The 19,064-nt window shown below is 37.4% G+C and overlaps 1 protein-coding gene across 1 annotated transcript in view; it reads right to left on the bottom strand.

The window, feature by feature from the left end:
• Positions 1-19,064, bottom strand: part of BMT2 (base methyltransferase of 25S rRNA 2 homolog) — a 39,489-nt gene that overhangs the window by 5,558 nt on the left and 14,867 nt on the right. Inside the window, exons 3-4 of the mRNA XM_054209212.1 lie at positions 11,606-11,779; positions 3,922-4,036 (exon numbers count right to left, since the gene is read on the bottom strand). Coding sequence (XP_054065187.1) covers positions 3,922-4,036; positions 11,606-11,779 — 289 coding nt within the window. The remainder of the gene's footprint in view (positions 1-3,921; positions 4,037-11,605; positions 11,780-19,064) is intronic.

Consider the following 19,064-nt stretch of genomic DNA (forward strand, 5'->3'; position numbering starts at 1 on the left):
GAACAGGAAATTAACAGTAGTAATTTCATGATATCCTCTAATATGTTTTAAAAGAAAGAACTGCTTTGAAGAATAATTATTCATAGTAAGATGCTAACTTTACTCAGAAGCAAGACTTAGGTCAAAGTTTATACATACACAGTTGAAAACGCAATTTAGACTGCATGCATTTCTCAGTAGTGTAAAAATACTCATAAAGCAGCTATGTACAAATAACATTAAAGACAATTTCAGGACTAAACTATGTTTCAAGTGGAATCTGAACTCTGCAGACAGTTTTAAGACAAAAATCCCGCTAAAGTGGAGACTGCTACTAAACTCTATACATACAAGTCTGAACTGATGCTAAAGTACTTCTAGACACTGAAACAGCAGTTATATTTTAGTGCATCCACTGACATTTGATAACACAATCGTACTTGTATATTCTAATTTTTGATTCCAGTACTTTCCAGCCCCGTTTCCATTTTTTTTTGGTCTCAGACTGTATTTGCTCCGATACAACATCTGCATATTTAGCATGTTTCCCAGCAGTACGTAATTGTATTTGGATTTTCCCAAAGTGGAGATTCTCCCTTCATTCCAATTCTTTAATTTATTTTTTTGTTACGTAGACAAATTAAACTCCTCTAAGAAAATAACCAGTGCTAATTATACTCTGGAATGTCTGTGTTATAAGCAGAATGATCTGAAGAAAGGGTCAGCAAGAAGAAACCTGTTCTGCTTATCCCAGTCTCAGTTTCCCTCTTCCTAGTTTCATAGAATCATACAATAGTTTGGGTTGGAAGGGACCTTTAAAGGTCATCAAGTCCAACCTCCCTGAATAAGCAGGGACATCTTCAACTAGATCAGGTTTCTCAGAGCCCCGTTCAACCTGATCTTGAATGTTTCCAGGGATATTTCCATCTACCACCTCTCTGAGCAACCTGTTCTGGTGTTTCACCACCCTCATTGTAGAAAATTTCTTCCTTTTATCTTCCCTCTTTTCATTTAAAGCCATTACCCCCTGTCCTATCACAACAGGCCCTGCTAAAAAGTCTGTCCCCGTCTTTCCTGTAGGCCCCCTTTAAGTACTGAAAGACCGCAATAAGATGTCCACAGAGCCTTCTCTTCCCCAGGCTGAACAACCCCCACTCTCGCAGCCTGTCCTCACAGGAGAGGTGCTCCATCCTTCTGATCATTTCTGTGGCCCTCCTCTGGAGCCACTCCAACAGGTCCATGTCTTTCCAGCATGTTTCTTTAATACTGAATGTTTCCCTCAGTGTACCTTACACCAGGACACTGAAAATGAGTAAACAATGCCTAGCTAAAGAGAATGCTAATTTTTCTCTTGATGCAGTTCCCCCTCTCTCGCCCCCGCCTCAAAACACAAAATCTTTTAATGGAAATATATTTCCATATTTGTATCTCTACAGTTTACATTCTTTCTTTATGAAAGCAATTCTAAACATTCTGAAGACATTAATTCTGTTATTATGTAACTAACATTTCAGCTCCTCTCCTAGTTTTTCCACAGTTATATCCTTCCAATTCCTAAATTAGCTGAAGTATTTTACTCAACAACTTAGTCTATATCCAGAAGGTGGAATAATCTATTTTTATTAAAGAATGAATTATTTAACCCTCTATTTAACACTATTCAAGAAACCGACTCCTTAAGAAGCTTCTGTGCTTCAATGTGTTTCAAAAAGTATTTTGGTATCTTACCTGAAAGATCTGCTAAATCAGAAGTTTTTACCAGTTCTTCTATTTTCAGCTTCTACCACTAAGTTATCAGATCAATTTTTCAGGTCAGAAAACAACATTAACTACCATAAGAACCCTCTGGCTGTTATTCTGAAATCTTAAATCAGACTAGGCAACAGCTAGCCTAAAGATAAATTTATTTGGGAGGTTATGGTGCTGATGCAGCTCAAAGCAGAGTCATCTTGAATACATCAGGGCTTATTATTTATAGCTTGGAGGTGGGCCTATGCTTATTTTAGCAGATGCATTTGAGTGTACAAACTTACTCCATGTCACTTCAAGAACGCTTGCTAGCGAGGTTTCAAGGTGCCCTAAACACACCAAAGTATCCAAAAGAATGAAAGTAAGAGAAGCTGGTGAGCCCGAGAGAGGCCTCACAGTAACTACATTGCTCTGCACAGTAGCACTCCGGGGAGTTCCTATCATCAAGCTATGGTACTATGTCAGATGACAACAAATCAATTATCTTATCATTCCCTTGTACTGGGAGATAACCTGAAGAACTGGTTAGTGCACAGAAATTGCAGCTACCTGACTACCCCCTCTCCTGTTGTCTGGCCTGGATTACTCACATTCCTCCATTACATCCACAGAAGCAACCCTTCTGGGACTCTTCCAATAATGGCTTTGGTCACTGTACATTTGATTTTCATGAGAACACAAGTAATTTTCTTATGAAAACAGCAGGATAGACTAGATATCAACTATGCATACCCAAAATTTAATTGTTAGATTCAGCTTGTGTAACTTCGGGTGCCTAGGCTCCCATTATAGTCACTGAAGAACTAATTAATACAGCCCCCGAGGTTAAAACACAGTTCACCTCACAGCTGACATTTAGGTTTCACTGACTATTTTTAATAGATCTCCACTGACTGTAATTGGAACATAGAACCTCAGATGTAGACACCCATGATCTATGTGTGTTAGCTAGAAATTTACTTGCCATGTAGTATCATTTTAGATGCCATAGCCTGCCACTTCAGTGGCATGCGTCTCGTTTAGATCCTGTGCCATGCCCAGCAGCCCTATGCAGATGTCCTACAGCCTCTTAAGCAGTGGAAGGCAATCGTGTTTGGGCAACTGATGCCTATTCTTCAAATTAGGCAAGATGGAGTCCACTCAAAGTTTCTCTGTGTTTTAGATAAAACTAACACTGAATTGATTTTTAAAGCCATTTATCAGACTCAGGTTTTTTTTCAATAATATCTTTCATCACCTCTAAGCATATATGCAAAAATATAAAGTAGGTGTTAATGGAATAAACCGGGTGACCACAACAAAATACCATGCATTTAGCATGTAAACCACACCGTAGCAAATAAGAACATTAGTTTCAAGTTAACTGTAATATTGTACTTGTACACTTCTCACCTCTCACTTCTATAGAGGGTTACCTTAGGCCACTGAGTTTAATAGAGCATGATTTTAAACTGTAAGTGGTCAAGATGTGTATGGTCAAAGGCTTTTCTGTCAGAAAGGCATTGTTTCTGTATCTTTTCATTTTCATTCCACTTTGTTATTTTGCTTTGTTGATAAACTATTAGGACTGACAAAAGTTGAGTCAAAAGCAAACGACAGAAAGAACATATGCTTACAGCTGAATTAGTGCATTTGAGGACCTTACTACCTAGAGAAAATGAAGCAATTTACCCCACAAGTGCTGATAAATTTGTCCCTAGGGTTGCAGTTCAATAATAATTCTAGCAAAAAACTGAAAAGCCCCATTACAGTGCACTTCCGGTTACTAAAACTCCCCAAAAAACCTCCCCAAGTACAGTCACTGATCATTTCCTTCTGTCAGTGAACGCAGCTTCTATGAGGTTCATGCCTAATCATAAGCCCACTCAATTTTTACTTACGCCTTTTAAGATGCAAAGACTCATCTGAAATGCCATTAAAAGATGGCTACTAAAACCTTCCAATTTGAAGATTTACAACTACATTATAAAGGCAGAACTGCTGAAAACAATTTGATTTTTAAAACAACACAACTACCCTTTAGAGCCTGTTCATGGGAAAGGATCTTGTAGGAGGGGCACAGTTCCTATTTAAGCACAGATATTTAGGATACATACTTCAGTATTAAACATACTTCTTTTTTTTAACGTCATTTTGAAGCATTCTAAAATATTTGAGAATCAAATTATATTAAATTCAGAAAACATTACATACCTCAACAGCTGGAACAATATCTATGCCAACTGTCAGAAATTCTTCAAACTTCAGAAATGGATTAAAGCAGCTACCAACATCAAGTAATCGGATCTTCCCCAAGGAGTGGAGCAATCTAAGAAGCAGCAAAAATTCAGCTTTATCAAATGTTTTTTTGAAGCTATATTCTGAATTACAATTTCAGATAACTAATGCAAAAAAATTCTCACAGAACACCACAGTAGTGACTAATAGAAATGAATGCTATACTTGAATTGCTGAGATACCTAAAGGACCAAGCTCTATCAGTAAAGCGGATGGTCCTCAAGCGGAAGAGTTTATGTTCAGAGCAGCTGTTATACTATTAACTTGTGAACTTGTAGTAAGAAACTAAAATGGCAACTTGTGTGCCCACTAGACAGGTTTTCTCTACTGCTTTGTGTTTCCCACTTACCTTTTTGAGGTATTTATTGGTGTTGAAGTCACCCAAGTCACCAAAGTTAAAATTTCAGGAGTTTAAAAGGGAAACTGGCAACACTCTGTGACCTACCCCCTTGTCAGTCCAATTTTAAAGGGCATCTGAAGTCAAGTGCCATAATTGGTTTAATAAAGACAAGAGAATACATAATGTTTTTTCAAGGTAAACAAAAAATATCAAAGAAATGAAAGCATTTAGTTATTCTCTGCAAAATTTTTAAAATATTTTATTTGCTTTATGTTAGCTAATATTTTTTAAAATGCTGGAAGTTCACTCCAATTCTATTTTCAATGGATGCTGTGAAAGAGTTAGATGAGTCCATGCAAAGTTGTAGGGAAGTTATTCTAAACATCTGAATGAATTGAAGTATTCCCTCAAAACTACTTGGGAACAAAAAGTCTATTGCATGCCATGCCATCAGTTTTCTTTTGGAATATCCAAAAGCTTTTTAATGAGAAATAGTCAAAAATAGCCATCTAGTTTAAGAAAGAGAGTCCTAATCAGACTAATTCTGAAGTACTCAAAAATGAAGATTTATCCCTTAAGAATTCTGAAGAACGTTTTACTAAGCAAAAAAAAAAAAAAAAACAAAAAAAACCAAACACACAAACTACCTCCTTATCTGCCACTGTGTGATGACCCTCCTATTCAAGGTGAAATTATAGATAAGAGGACTGATGGCTGTAATGCTAAATGCTTAGCTATGCTACCAAACAACAAAAGGTGAATTTTTAAGAAAGAAGGCGGGGGGATTGAGAAATCAGGAGTTACTGCTTGGACTGACAGAAGGAGGTTGACAGACTGCTGAGGACACTCTGATACATTACCAGAATGCTGCAGAGATGCACACAGACCCTTCCAAAATATCATGGAAAATGAAAAAACAAACAAAGAAACAAACAAAAAAACCCCCACCACCACCAAACCCAGCACACTGAGTAACTGGCACATCATCATCTCAAACAGATTCCAAAATTTCCTAGGGTAAAAAAAACCCTGGAAGAACAGGAGATCAGAAATAAAATATCAGACTGAAGAAATGAAGAGAGGACACTCTCGTACTGTCTGGTAGAAGCTCCCACTATAGCAAAGCAGAAGATACGCTAGAGGCTGGCAGATGAGATTTGCCTTTTCTTGGGAAGCTCTGACATCACCTGTAACCAACTGCAAAACCAACCTGAAATGCCTTTATGAAGATAAAGACATTGTTGCTCTTTCCTTTAAGTTAAATATATAGTTTAAAAAAGAAAAGAAAAAAGATGCCTGACATCTTTTGAGGATAATGACCGCTGACTTGCCTCTGAAAGCACTCATCTTCCAAAGGACAGTCTCTTTGACCAATGCCTAGAGGAACATTTGTGGTCTTCAAGTTTGCAACCATAGGCATTTTCTTCATGACTAAGGTAGTTACCAGTATATATCATGCAGCATCAGATAAGATCAACACACCTGTACGACAGTACTGGCAGTCAGCTATCTTGTCGTCATTTAAAGGTTTTGCCTCATCCTGGCACTTAGTTTGTCTAACCTGGTACACTGTCCTTCTTAAAACAATTAGAATTTGAATGTTGCACTCAGTGACCACTAATATAAAGCAATCAGCTGTTGAATACACCCTACAGTCAAAGGCATTGTTCTTCAGTTTGTTTTATTTTCCGTGCATTTTGAATTTGGAGGCCCTTGCTGTTTATTTTTTCTTTGCAATTGCAATAGACCAGTAAATGCTGGAGTTAAACAATTCTGTTCAAGTCCGCTAGTACAGACCTTACACCAGCCTGTTCTTTAAAGCCCAACTTAATGAGTGCATCCGCGTATCAAAAAAAAAAAAAGAAAAAGAAAAAAAGAAAATATACAGCACCACTAGCACCCAACAGTTTGAACTCTTTCTATTGGATCATTTACAGGGCTGCATCTAAAAATTTCCATCGTGATTTGTAAGATCTTAGAATATCCAAAATCCATTAATAGAGGCAAACAAAGGCAAACTCACTGCTTCCACAGGGAATTCTCAGGGTGGAGAATGGTAACTTTCCAGCAAGCAAATGTTGCTTTTTGCTGAAGTTTCTGTAGTGAATTCTAATTGGCATCTCCAAAATAACGTTTGTCATGTTTCTGGGAAAGATTCAGCCCTAGAGAGACAGGTAACTGCAAAAATTTTCAGATTTATCTGCAGGGTCAACAGAGTCCAACAAAGCCATGGTTGTACTCATAGCAACAACAAAGCAGTAATGAATACTGCAGGAAAAAAATTAAAAACTTTAAGCAGCAATCAAGAGATCTGGGTTTCCTGTGTTCCTCCTAGACTCCCAGTGATCTACCACAGACAGGACGCTGGAGAAGCGAGAAAAGATTTCTTGTTGCATTTGGCAGAATAATAATGCCAAGTTTAAGGATTTTGCTTCTACATGGAATAGAAGATAATCAGGGGATACTTCTGTCCTGATACCAGCATCACACCAATGCAAATAGTGCGACAATTATCTTTAAGTGTACACGTTACCAGGCTACTCTAAGTCAGCCAGGAGCAAGTGAGATTTCAGAATGAAGACGATAGCAACAATTTTTTCCCAGCTTGGATGCCAATCCCAATGTAATCTGTACAACAGGAATCTGAATACTGCAGAGTGACCATTCAGATCCGAGTGGCCATAAATCACAAACATGGGCTGAAGTAGTGTCTTTTTCCACATAAGGCTAGTATGAGATTTCTCAGACCAGCACATATCCTTGTCTAGCAAATGGAGACACTAATGGCAGCCTCTCTCATTCAAACACAAAAATGTATGTCTGTAGATATGCTTGCATTCTACATAAGAGTCCAATGGTAACAGCAAAAGAACAGAAGACACATGGGACCACAGGAAACACAAGAAGGAACATGACTATATAATGCAGATAAAATTTCCCATAAAGAAGAATGACAGCCTCTAGAGATCTTAACATTTTCCATTTAAAGTGTTTGATGAGATACTCGTACAGATTAAAATTAAGCAGCACAACGCAAAGCCCTCTAATCTCCGGGAGAGCCCACTTCACTTACGGTAGAGTGAAAAATCACTGTGATGTATTCTGTCTTCCTCTCTTACAAAACCTGCATTCTTGGCTGCAGCATTTTTTTGACTGGGTGAAGGGGGACACAACTTCAGACTACTACAGCATTGGGGCACACTTCCGGAAAGCTACAACTCTGGATTCCACGCTGAGCAGAACCCAGAAACTCTCTTCTACACTAATGGACAACATATCTAAGGCATATGATACAGGGCAAATTCACTCTGGTAACTGTGTGTCACATCCAAGAAGCCTTGTAGTCTAAATTCAATGCAAATGTACTTTGAAACCTTAGAAGTAGCAGAGATTCAGATGCTCACTTGTGTCTTGACTTCCTGTTGCTTGTCAGGTTTTGCTGCCTCTCAGAACACAGGTGCAATGAATCTCTTAGTAGCAATTCTCAGGCTGCCGGTTATCAGTAGGAACAGGATCCTAGTTAGGTGCTTGAAATAATTTTGAAGCTCTTCAGAAGCACTTAGATTCAGTCACTGAACATATACAGAGAGCACAGACCACTAATTCAGATGGTCTGAAGACCACTGGTTCAGATGCCTACTTTTTCAGCACTGGAACTCTTAAGTCACGTTCCTCAGTGAGAATATAACTGTGACGATTGCTGATCCAGCAAGCCTATGACTTTGTTAACAATTGTAGTCTTGTGGAATTCATTGCTAATCAACCTTCAGTCCCCTGTTTCCTAATGATATTCAGTCAAGGCAACATTAAAAGCAACGGAAATACTCTGCCACTGCAGGTAATCTCCAAGCACATCTTGAATTCGCAGTTCTGCAGTGAATTAGTGTGCAGGTAGAAAAACAAAATGCAAATAGTTTAACATCAGGAACTGGTAAAGAAGTGTACATAACCTGGGAAATCAGTGCATTTTAAATGTATCCCACACTTGTTTATTCCAAGAACTTTATTAAATGGACTGCAGCTCTTGATTAATACCCCCTTAAAAATGCACCTATTATTCAACTAGGTGTTGTGCGGATAAGCGACATTTTCTCTTGGAAGCAGATAGAAATACAGCACAGTTATACGACCATAAGGAAAGTCACTTTATCTCTGAAATTAATCACTTCAAGTGCTGATCTCCTAGTTTACAGTTTTCAATTACTCTTATTATTTATCAAGGATGGGAGGTGGAAAAAAAAATTCAGAAGCCTTATACTGTTGTCAGAAGAGAAGAACAAAGCTATGTATCTGGTTCTGAGTGGCAACACTAGTATGCCTCAAATCTTTCATACTATCCGTGCATAAAGATATCCACTAGGAAGGTCTAGCTTGCTGAGCTATATCAAAGAAGGAATGATAGGTTGAACCTTAAGAAGCAAACCAACATGTGGGAAGAATTCATACCAAAAACGCTGTGATTTTCACCATTAAGGATAAAAAGCAAGACTGCTTAATTTGACAGAAAAAGAAGAGAAACAACTCAAAAAGAGAACAAAGAGAGGACTGATTTATTGAAGGGAGGAGCTGCTAAATAGCAGATAACGGCTGCTTTTATCTTGCAAGACTGAGCCATTTTCATGTCCAGGTTCACAATAGGTGCAGTTTTAATGTTAGAGACATAAGAACTTGTCCTGGGATGGAAGGAACTACTGTGGACAATACATTATTTTTCATACAGATGAAACTAAAAAAGGACTGTTCACATTAGTTATTTCTGTGAGACTCACCAATTTTAATATGGCAAAGAGGCGAGCAACATGAGCAACTGAAAATGGGTTCAAAGTAGCTGAGTGATTTCCTGAGTTGCAGTAAACTTAGCCCTTCTGGTTCCTATGATGTTTCCTACCATCACGTTTAAGAGCTGGCTGAGTGCCTCCTATTTGTCTCTACATCTCCCAGCATCTTTTTTACTACCTGTACTACCTTTTTATTCCTGAGCTAGCTCTGCTCCTTACCAAGCAAAGTACAGTCTCTCCACAATGGCTTGCCAGTAAAGGTAAGCTCAGAAAGAGTTCCTATGTAAGCAGCCTCTTTTTAATACTACTTGAGAGGGGATTACATATGGGAAGAACAAAGTTATTGTCTTTACACTTAACCAGAGTAAAACAAAAAGTCATAGGCTTAGCCATTCCTATAGACAACCCCACAACTCTTATTTGTAGTGTTACCTGACCAGAATTGAGTGACAGTATTTGAAGAAGAGTGTGTGTATGGGGAGGTTCCTCCCATACTCCTTGTACCAAGACCTCACCAAGATTCAGAATTCACTAATTGATCAGTGAAGACATGGTAGAAAAGCATTTCAGGAGGAAAGTATGCTTTGTGTAATACACAATCCATTTTCATTCTGATAAACTCTGTAATTTCTTCTATAGGGCATAGAGGAAGAAATTGAATTTTGATTTCTCTGGGTAGTAACTTAGAACAGTTATGCACTGTTGCTTTAAGGTCTGTACAGCTACTAAAAACCTTACCATCATTTGTTGCTTACTCAGCTAAATATTACGAATCTTGCCTTTGCCAGGTTTGTGGATGTATGTATTTTTAGAGTTTTGAGAATGAAGATAAAAATCATCATCACTCACTATATTAACAAATACTTTTAAATTTATTTAATGAAGACTTCTCTGTTAGCTACTTTCTATACACACTAGTCAGAACAAAAGGTAAGGCTACAGACTACTGGTAGCAAGAAGAAACTCATGTGAAGTTAGCTCTGCAATGGCCATTATAAACTGTACAAAGTACGAAGATGGAGAGCTAATGCTGTCTCATAAACGCAGAGAGAGCTAGTGCTTTACCACAACAAGGCCTCCCACTGGAAGGCAAATCAACTTTAAGTAGTGTATGATCATCAAACCTATTGATTGAATCAAACAAGTACCAACAAACTGCTATTTATAGTAATGCTAAAACCATGTGTTAACAAATGCCAGAATTATTGAGATGTTATAAGGTATTAGTATCTCATCAGCCCTTTGTGCAAAAGTGCCTGGCAGTCCTCATTAAAACCAGGTATTCAGTTTGAGGCTGACTTAGCAAAATGAGCACTAAAAAGAGAAGTCTGTGGGGAAAGTCAGTTTATAAGAAGCCACTACTTCCATTTTGGAAGCATCTGTTGTCTTGTCATAATAGGACAACAACAGGGTAAGTGTTTTTGTTCTGCATGTAACTATTCAACTACATAAGCATTTGGGATCTTTATGCCTTTTGCAAGTTACTTTACAAACATGAGAAACCACAAAAGACACCAGCTCATAAGGACAGACACATCTGCTAATGACATTAGTAACATGCTCATTCCTTTCCTAATATTATAACTTAAAGGAAGTTCTGATCACAGATGAGGTGCTACAATAATGAGAAAAATCTCTTCAACAGAAGAAACACCATTGCAGATAGTTGTAAGAATTGGTCTATGAAGAATGTGAAGCAAGTCATAAGTGTAACACTTAAGGATAATATGCTTATGCATTCATTATTCCTTATACTTGCAAAAATATTAAATTCTTTCCAACACATGGAATAGCCACAAACATGACCCACGTTATTTAAGAAAAAAAGGAGGGTGGGATCGTAACTGAAACAGTAAAGCTACTCCTGAATGCCAAAAATAAAATTCTTACTTGAGTGAAGGTCAAAACCAAAATTAAAACTGTTGTTAGGAAAATACCTCAAGGATACTACAACTTCTGCAGAGCCTGTCATCAGAAAGCTAGCACATGTAAAATTAAGGGTTATAATTCAAAATTGCTTTTGAAGTGTATAATTGGAATCAAGAGTTTCTCTGCAATTATTTATGAAGAGAAAGTTTTAAGTACTCTGATATTTACATTTGGCACTTAGTACTTACATAAGCAATTGACTTTTCAACAATGCTGAACAACCATTAGATTCTAACTTAATTAACGTCTCCCTTATTTCACCTCAAGGTTTAATATAAATTGCATTGCACACCAATGACATACAAAAGTGAAACTGACAGCTTAGTCATCTTCATTAAAGTGTTAGAGCATTCGCAAACAATTTTTTTAAGGCATACACCAAAATATACAACATAAATATTTCTTGAAATGTATATATTCACATGAAAATGCCCCTTCTTAACTCTTAAAAATACATCTAACTGATCTAGTATGTTCCAGGCAAAAAAACGTCCAGGTAAGTCTTATCACACACAGAGTGGGGGAAAAAGTCTGGAAAACAAGTAACACTTACTCTTCTGTTATAGCTTCATGATTTGTCAAGCCAAAGTTTGGCAAAGGATCTTCAATCTTGGGAGCCTGGGGAACATTTAAAGCTGGAGTGGTCTTAGAATCAAGAAGTGCCCTTTTTTCATCTTTCTCAAGTGCTTTTCTTTTCCCACCGTTCTGAAAATATTCTCGGCATACACTGAAAAGATAAAAAAAAAATTTCCCAGAAAAAGAGAGTGCTATTTTTTGGTCATTACTATAGATAAGACACACGACAGAGGTTTAAGAGATACAAGTCATGTCAGCTTTTAAACAAATCTGGCTTTTACTGCAACTTTGGTAAATCAGCTTTAGGAAAGATGCAATACACGTAAAGACACACTTGAAGTCAATTGGTGTTTTATTTCCAGAAATTGGGCCGTAAATCGCAGTTGAGTAAAAGATTCAAAATAGTTTTATCTGGATAGACTTTTAGAGGAAGATAGCAGAAGTCGTGGCAGAACATCACCAGAGCATAGACTTCGGCTGTCACCTGAGTACCACAGTTCTCCACTAAGGTGCAAAGAGTTATAACTAGCTACTCATAAATGCAGGGGCTTTTGAAACATCTGTGTCTTGCAAGGCACATAATGTTGGGGAAAAGAAACATAATCCAGGCTTCTGGGCTAACTTATGCCAGTTTTTAACTTTAACTGAGTTTGCCTGGGATGTTTTTTGTTTTTAAGTAACAGATATCTACAGTAGCTGTATTATTGTGAAAGACTTATTTTAGCTTTCAATTTTTTCCCCATACTTATTTTGCTAACAGAAACCAGAAAAAAATAAACTGATCACACTAGAACAGAAACGTATACCAGTTTAAAGGAATGAATGTTATCAAAAATGTTAAATTACATCTGCATACCAGTAGTCAGCACTAGTGTATGAGAAGCAAGCATTATGTTCAAGAATAACTGAATTTTGTCCACAAAATAGAACTAAAATTGGAAACAATTTGTTGCTGTGAAATTAAAAAGCCTGACTCACCCTGAACAAAGCAGTATTTTTAATTAGATGTGCCAACCAAGTACTTGCATGGAAAGTTTAACAGATATAGTACTTGTTTGAATGATATTCTCATAACAACCCATTTTTATGATGCTTTCTTGAAATTCAATTTTCCTCTAATAAAGCTGCAGAGGTTTGAAGGAAAGGTTTCAGAAAACATACATTCAAGTGTAGTTTAATAACACCTTATACAAAGCAGGATCAAGATAACATAGTACTTCACGTCACAGATTCAGGAAAGGACATGTTGGCATAATGCTGCATTTAAATCACAGAGACAAGGACTCCGAATACACAGGCTTATCTAAGGGTTGGTGATATTATATCCAGCCTCTCCACCATATAAGATGTGAAGGATAAAACCAAGTCATTGGACTTGAGTTTCTCAAATGGAAACATACATAATCAAACAGGTACAGGTAGAAGTTGCTTTACTCTGAGATGGTAGGAAACGACCACTTTGAGTCAGTAAATGTGTAATTACAGTAACGCTTTATGTCCAGGTTACTAATTCTTGCCATGAGGGAGGGAAAAAGAATAAGTTATCCTGGATGCATTTCTGTGCTGACGTGCTTATAGGACCTCAAGATCAAAACCGACCTGTGTCTAACAAAGTCAAAGCACAAGGAAGTTTTACTTGCTCAGGTAGGCCCTAGGCATTCTTGTACTATATATAAAAAGTCTAAAATGCAGACAGTAACCTTAGAGCAGAAAACACAGCTATATAAAAAATAAACTCAGTAAACATGATATTTATAATCAACAAGTTTATAATTCCAGTTCCTCAGTAATCAAAGCTATTTTCAGAGCAAAGAGATGCCAGGTGGAATAAAGAAATAAAATCCACCTCTTAACAATATGGAGCAAGATCACATGCAAAAGCATGAACAACAGTCCAGGCTACAATACTCCCAGATATATAGACTGTGAAACCACACCCAACTCCATCCATCAGAGCTTGCATGTACGGAAAGACAATTCTACAATCGACAAAGTTAAAAGTAGAAGGAGCCAGTCACTTAACTTAGCAGGAACGAGATTAAAGACATCAGTAAACAAAACCCTAGAAAAAACACTTGAATTATGGCTGGTATGCTAATAAAAATGTATTTTATACTATTGTGTCTTATTTGTTTATAAGCATATGATCAATTTAGAGCTATTTAGTTCTGTGTGTCATTTAGTCAAAGAAATGAAACTCGGGGAAAAAATGAAACTCAGCTACCTTACTACTTTGTTAGCATCTTGCAGTCTCTTTATTTTTAAGTCTTTTTCCTCATTGTCTCTCAAGACATCCAGAATCAAGGGCAGTTTAAATAGTGTTGCACTGCCATTGATGCTGACATGTTAAGTCAGAACATCAAAAAGTTCGCAACCTTGGAAGAACGTAGTGCTTTTTCTCAATTATTGATGTTATCAACCTTTTAACTCACTAGAAGCTGGTATGTTGTCCACCTTAATGCTTAATGAGCTGTTGCATTGGAGAACTACCTACTTGTAAAGTGTAGTATAAGCTCCTCTTGTCACTGAGAAGCCATTTCTTCCTCATTCTTGGTACTGGTACAAATCAGTATTTTTTCCATCCTTCTACTCTTGCCTATCATGTCAACTGAGTTCTTATAATTCTATATTCTTCTTAACTGATCTTCCTTGTCTGCCCATAAGACACTATCAGAGTCAACCATGACGAGAGGCATCTTCTGCTCCTGGGTTTTCACTGGTAGACGGAAGGACCAGAACCACAGGAAGGCCCAAGACTGGGTTAAATTCTTCACATTCAGATCCTGATCTGCATACCTGTGCAATACCACAAGAAGGCAAACAAAACCAAACCAAACCAAAAAAAAACAAACCCAAAACCAAATCCATCCATCCAAACACAAAACCCCAGGAAACACTGCACTTCATAACCTCTGAGGGTTACCTCCATTTTACGCCTTTCTGAAGTTACAGTAATTCTGGCAGGATTACTACATGTTGCCCTTTTGGCTTCTGTGGCCACAGAGGAGCTGTATGTGTACCCGCCTCGTGGAAGCTGATCTCACAGCTACCATGGGGTACAGCGAGCACCTGGGCAGTCACTGCACAGTAGCCAACCAGAGGTTACCCCATGGCAACTTGATGTAGCCACATGTTTAACTTCACAGCCATTAAAAGCTGTCATTGATCACAGTGTGGTTCTGCGTATGCAGCTATATAAGACTACATTTAACAATTGTCTCAAGGAATGAACAGAACATCCCTTAATTATCTACAAAGAGAAATAAAACTAAGGAATCTATTTTATAATTCTGAGAACTGACATGTCTGCATTTTGAACTGGCATTTAAGCTTTCAGTCTTTGATGAAACAATAATAGCTCTACAATTAACATACTTGTTTGTGAAGAATTGTGCAATGTAAATGCTACGTGAGCTAACATTTGCTACAGTTTACACAAACAGCGAAATAAACATTTCAGGTCTAAACTGTTTAAGTCTGCTGGCAGAGAGACAGGTGAGGTGTCCAGTTCATGTCTTTGCTTTAAGAAAAAAACCCCAAACCCTAGGTATTTCCTCAGTGAAACTTGTTTTCCATAATTCACATCTCAAAGTTGACCATCATGTTCTGCCATTTAGGCTGGACACGTATAGGAAGTTTTAGTAAAAGCCAATATGAATACATATTCATTTGTTAATATGCTCCAGCCATGAAAGAGAAACTTCATTTTCGAATACAGCGACCAAACCCAAGGTTTTTCAACAGAATATATAATTTCAAAAAAAGGAGGGGGGAATTCCTAAAGAAACACCTTATGAAATTAAAACCCCATGAAAGAATCAGTAGGTAGTTCTTCTCATCAAGTAATAATGAACAACTAAATTAAAACTGGTGTGGTCAGCTTTTATCATGGCCAAAAGCAGTTTCTGATAGCTGTTATCAATGCTCAGGGTTTCAAGCAGCCAGTTTTACAGGCTAAGAACTGACACAGTCCATCCCTTCCCTTCTGCTTTATAATGAGGAAAACATGAGCTTGACTCATGTTCCTTGCAGTATTTACTAATCAAAACCTAATATTGAAGATGAAGTTCACTGACGGTACAGAGAAATAACATACTTCCCTTCAGAGCTGAAGGAAACTCTGGACTTATCATGGTTTCTGTCTGTAAAACGTTTTTCCTGTCCTCTCACACACTGAGGAATAAGTTTATTAGTGTCAACTGACAGAGCTGCTGTCCTGAAAAAAAAGCAGAAGAGTAAACTCTTCTACGGGCTTAACCCACCCACCTGCCAACCTCCAAAAAAAAAAAACTCAAGGAAGGGGGAATTCTCAGCTTCCCTTGCACCCATTAATCATATCTAGAAGAGCAGAAAAGTTTATCTGGAATGGAAAGTATTTTGCTATTGTCATGCACACCCAGCTTTAGGTTAAGGAAATCCTGTATTCAGCTATAAGTGAGACAACTAGGTTTCTCAACCTAAAGTATTATAACTTGTTATTATCACAGTTATATTTTGTTAAACTTCTAGTTGAGAAACTTCTCTACATTTTTCCATTTTATTTTTTAATACTTGGTCTCAGTTCTAGGGTTTTGAGAAACACAATTAGGTCTGTAACCGGATGTTTCTCTGGTGTTGTGTCCACCCCTCCAGCCCTAGCCAGCTTCTGGAAGCAGTGTCCTTCATTACTGGAGGATTCCAAGAACTTGAACATAGCCAAAAGTTACCATATGATCACTGTTCTAATTAGCTCCAGTGTTCAAACAGATATAGTTTTGTCAGAACAAAGTATTATTTAAGAGCAAAATGAAGACTGTCATACAAACATGAACAATAAACATTATGCCTTTTTTCTATTTTAAATGGTTTCACTCCTCCTGTTTATGCCACCTCCCTCTTAATTCCATTCTCCTGAAAGTGAATTGCTCGACTAACTACATTCATCAAGAAAAGCTGCAAAACAGTGTTGAAAGGACTTTAAACATTCATTCATTCAGTCTTCCAGACCCAAACAGGATGAGCTTTCCAGGTCTAGCAGAGACGTGTTATTCTCAAAGATCCTGTAAGAGATCACTCTGGCTTCTCTTCTTTTGACTAGAGAGTTTCAGTTAGTTTTTAGAAAAAAAAACAAACCCACAAGGCTTTTGTGGAAAAAAATAGAAGATTTTTGATCATTTCTTCATCTTTCTTGGAGTTAAGCTACTGTTTGTTTTGGGGGTTTTTTTTGTTTGTTTGTTTTTGTTTTGTTTTTTTTTAAAGTGCAGTGGCGGAGGTGATGTTTTGGCTAAGAGCAATGCTAAATAAAGTTGAGAAGTACTTTATGTATCTTGTGGACAATCTAATTAACACACTCCAGTATGTTATTTGCCTTTATTGCAAAAGCACCACATGACTCTTTCATATTCAGCTTGTGGCCTGCTACAGAATCCAAATGCTTTTCCAGAAGACTGACACAACCAATTACTCTCTGGACTGTATTTGTATAATTGATAATATCTGGTATAGTTAACAACACTGTTAATTTTAATCCTGCTCCCAGAGTGACAATTCTTTTCTGTTTGATCTCATTTGCAAATTTAATAAATAAGACTTTATTCTAGCAGATTGCCAATGAAAATATTGATTAGTAATGGATGCAGGGACAGACACTGACAGAGTCCTCCTCAATAATTCACATATTTAAGATAAACCTCTAACATCTGTTCTTTGCAAGTTTCTCCAAACAGTTCTGCACTCACCCAACAGTAACTTCATCCAAGTCCGTATTTCTTGAGTTTACTCATGGAAGTCAAAAGACTTTAAAAAGGTGCAGATCTAAATAGTGCTTTGTCACGATGGTAATTTTTATTTAGAAGTTCAGATTTTGGTTTTTGTTATTTAAAAAAAATTGCCAAGTCAACACAAGTCTTAACACTGATGCAAAAGCAACAGAAAGAAGCAAACCTGCTGGTCTATCTTATTTTGTTTTAATTAGAACCAGAACAGGCTGGCATTTGTTGTCCATACAGAGGTTCACCAGCCTACCTATGCCAGCAAAAAAATCAAGAGTTAGGATAACTATTCACGGTAAACATCATCTTACCCCATTTTGGTTTAAGTTTTGTGTTGTAAAATAAGTGAAATGAAAGAGAAACAAAAATATTAGTTTCCAAATACCATTCGCTACTGTATTCAGTTTTCTAAAGATTTAAAAAGAACGTTAAAGGAAGGACAGTTGAGTGTTGCAGGCTTTTTATACCACCACTCAGGGGATCATTAAACTACATCTGGAAGGGACAAAGTTTCAATCCCTCTTCCCCTCCTGGCTCCACCGCCAGCTAACAGATGTCTAATGTTGCACTGAAACAATAAGTAAAACTGTCGCTATACAATGCAACATATGGTCATCAGCACAATCTATCATGTACTGCTTTCCATCCTCTATAGCTTCTAAAGTCTGGATGTGTCCTTGTTTAAATCAAGAAATAATGAAGAAGTAAAATAAAAATAAGTTTTATGTCACCTGGTTTAAGAATTAATGTCAGAATAAGCATTTTTCCAGTGACTTCAACTAAATAGATAGAAAGGCTTTCGAAAGGGGAACCCTGCAAGAAATTTTTTATTCTCAATCCTGAGACATACACATGGCTTCTCTAGTGGTTATTCTGCATTCTCTGATTTACTTTATCAGGTGCTTCTTTACAGGAGAATATAAGAAAAATGAAGGTAAGGTTTTTAAAAAACAAAACAACACACAAAGAACTTCTTTTAACTAGTGGAAAAAAACGCTTCTCAGTTTCAGATCTCGAAAAAGATATTTCTTCAAAGAAAAACAAAAAAGCCTAGACTATCCTTTCTTCAGAAGGGACACACCAGTGGTTCCCAAGTATTTTCAGCATTCCACTCCCAAATTAAACTTTATCCAATACATCAGCTACCTTCCTGCTGTCATGGTGACACAGTTAAAGCACTGAGCAAAAGCTTTCAGAGAAGTCTCATGCAAGTCAAGTTCTCTTGTATGCAATTATGCACCCAGAGACAAGGGGTAGCAGCAGCAATAGGACCTGCCATCTGTCTGGCACACCTCTTGGCCCATTGAGAGGGAACAAAAAACTGCAGAACACACACAGTCAATCCAATATGTTCTGGTATCTATCCATCCAGGCCCGGGTTTAATCCGAGACACACAAAAGAGAAAAGCACACCTCTTTTTCTACTGATGTAAAACTCCCGACCCCTTGGCTTTGCAAATTGAAAAGGTACGTGCTTTAACTAAAGCTTTATACTGAGACAGAGCATTTTAATGTCTCTTGCTAGGTGGATTCTCTTCTCAATACGAGTTCATGCTGCAAAGCCCGAACTGGACACTTATTTAAATGTCTTGTAGGAAAAACAAACAGAAAACAAGTGAGACACAAACAACTTGAATGCACAGGCCATCAGCTGTCCACAAGGAACATTATCCTGTCCTACAAGCT

The sequence above is a fragment of the Rissa tridactyla genome, chromosome 1 (genome assembly GCF_028500815.1).
Source record: "Rissa tridactyla isolate bRisTri1 chromosome 1, bRisTri1.patW.cur.20221130, whole genome shotgun sequence".
NCBI classification, from domain to species: domain Eukaryota; kingdom Metazoa; phylum Chordata; class Aves; order Charadriiformes; family Laridae; genus Rissa; species Rissa tridactyla.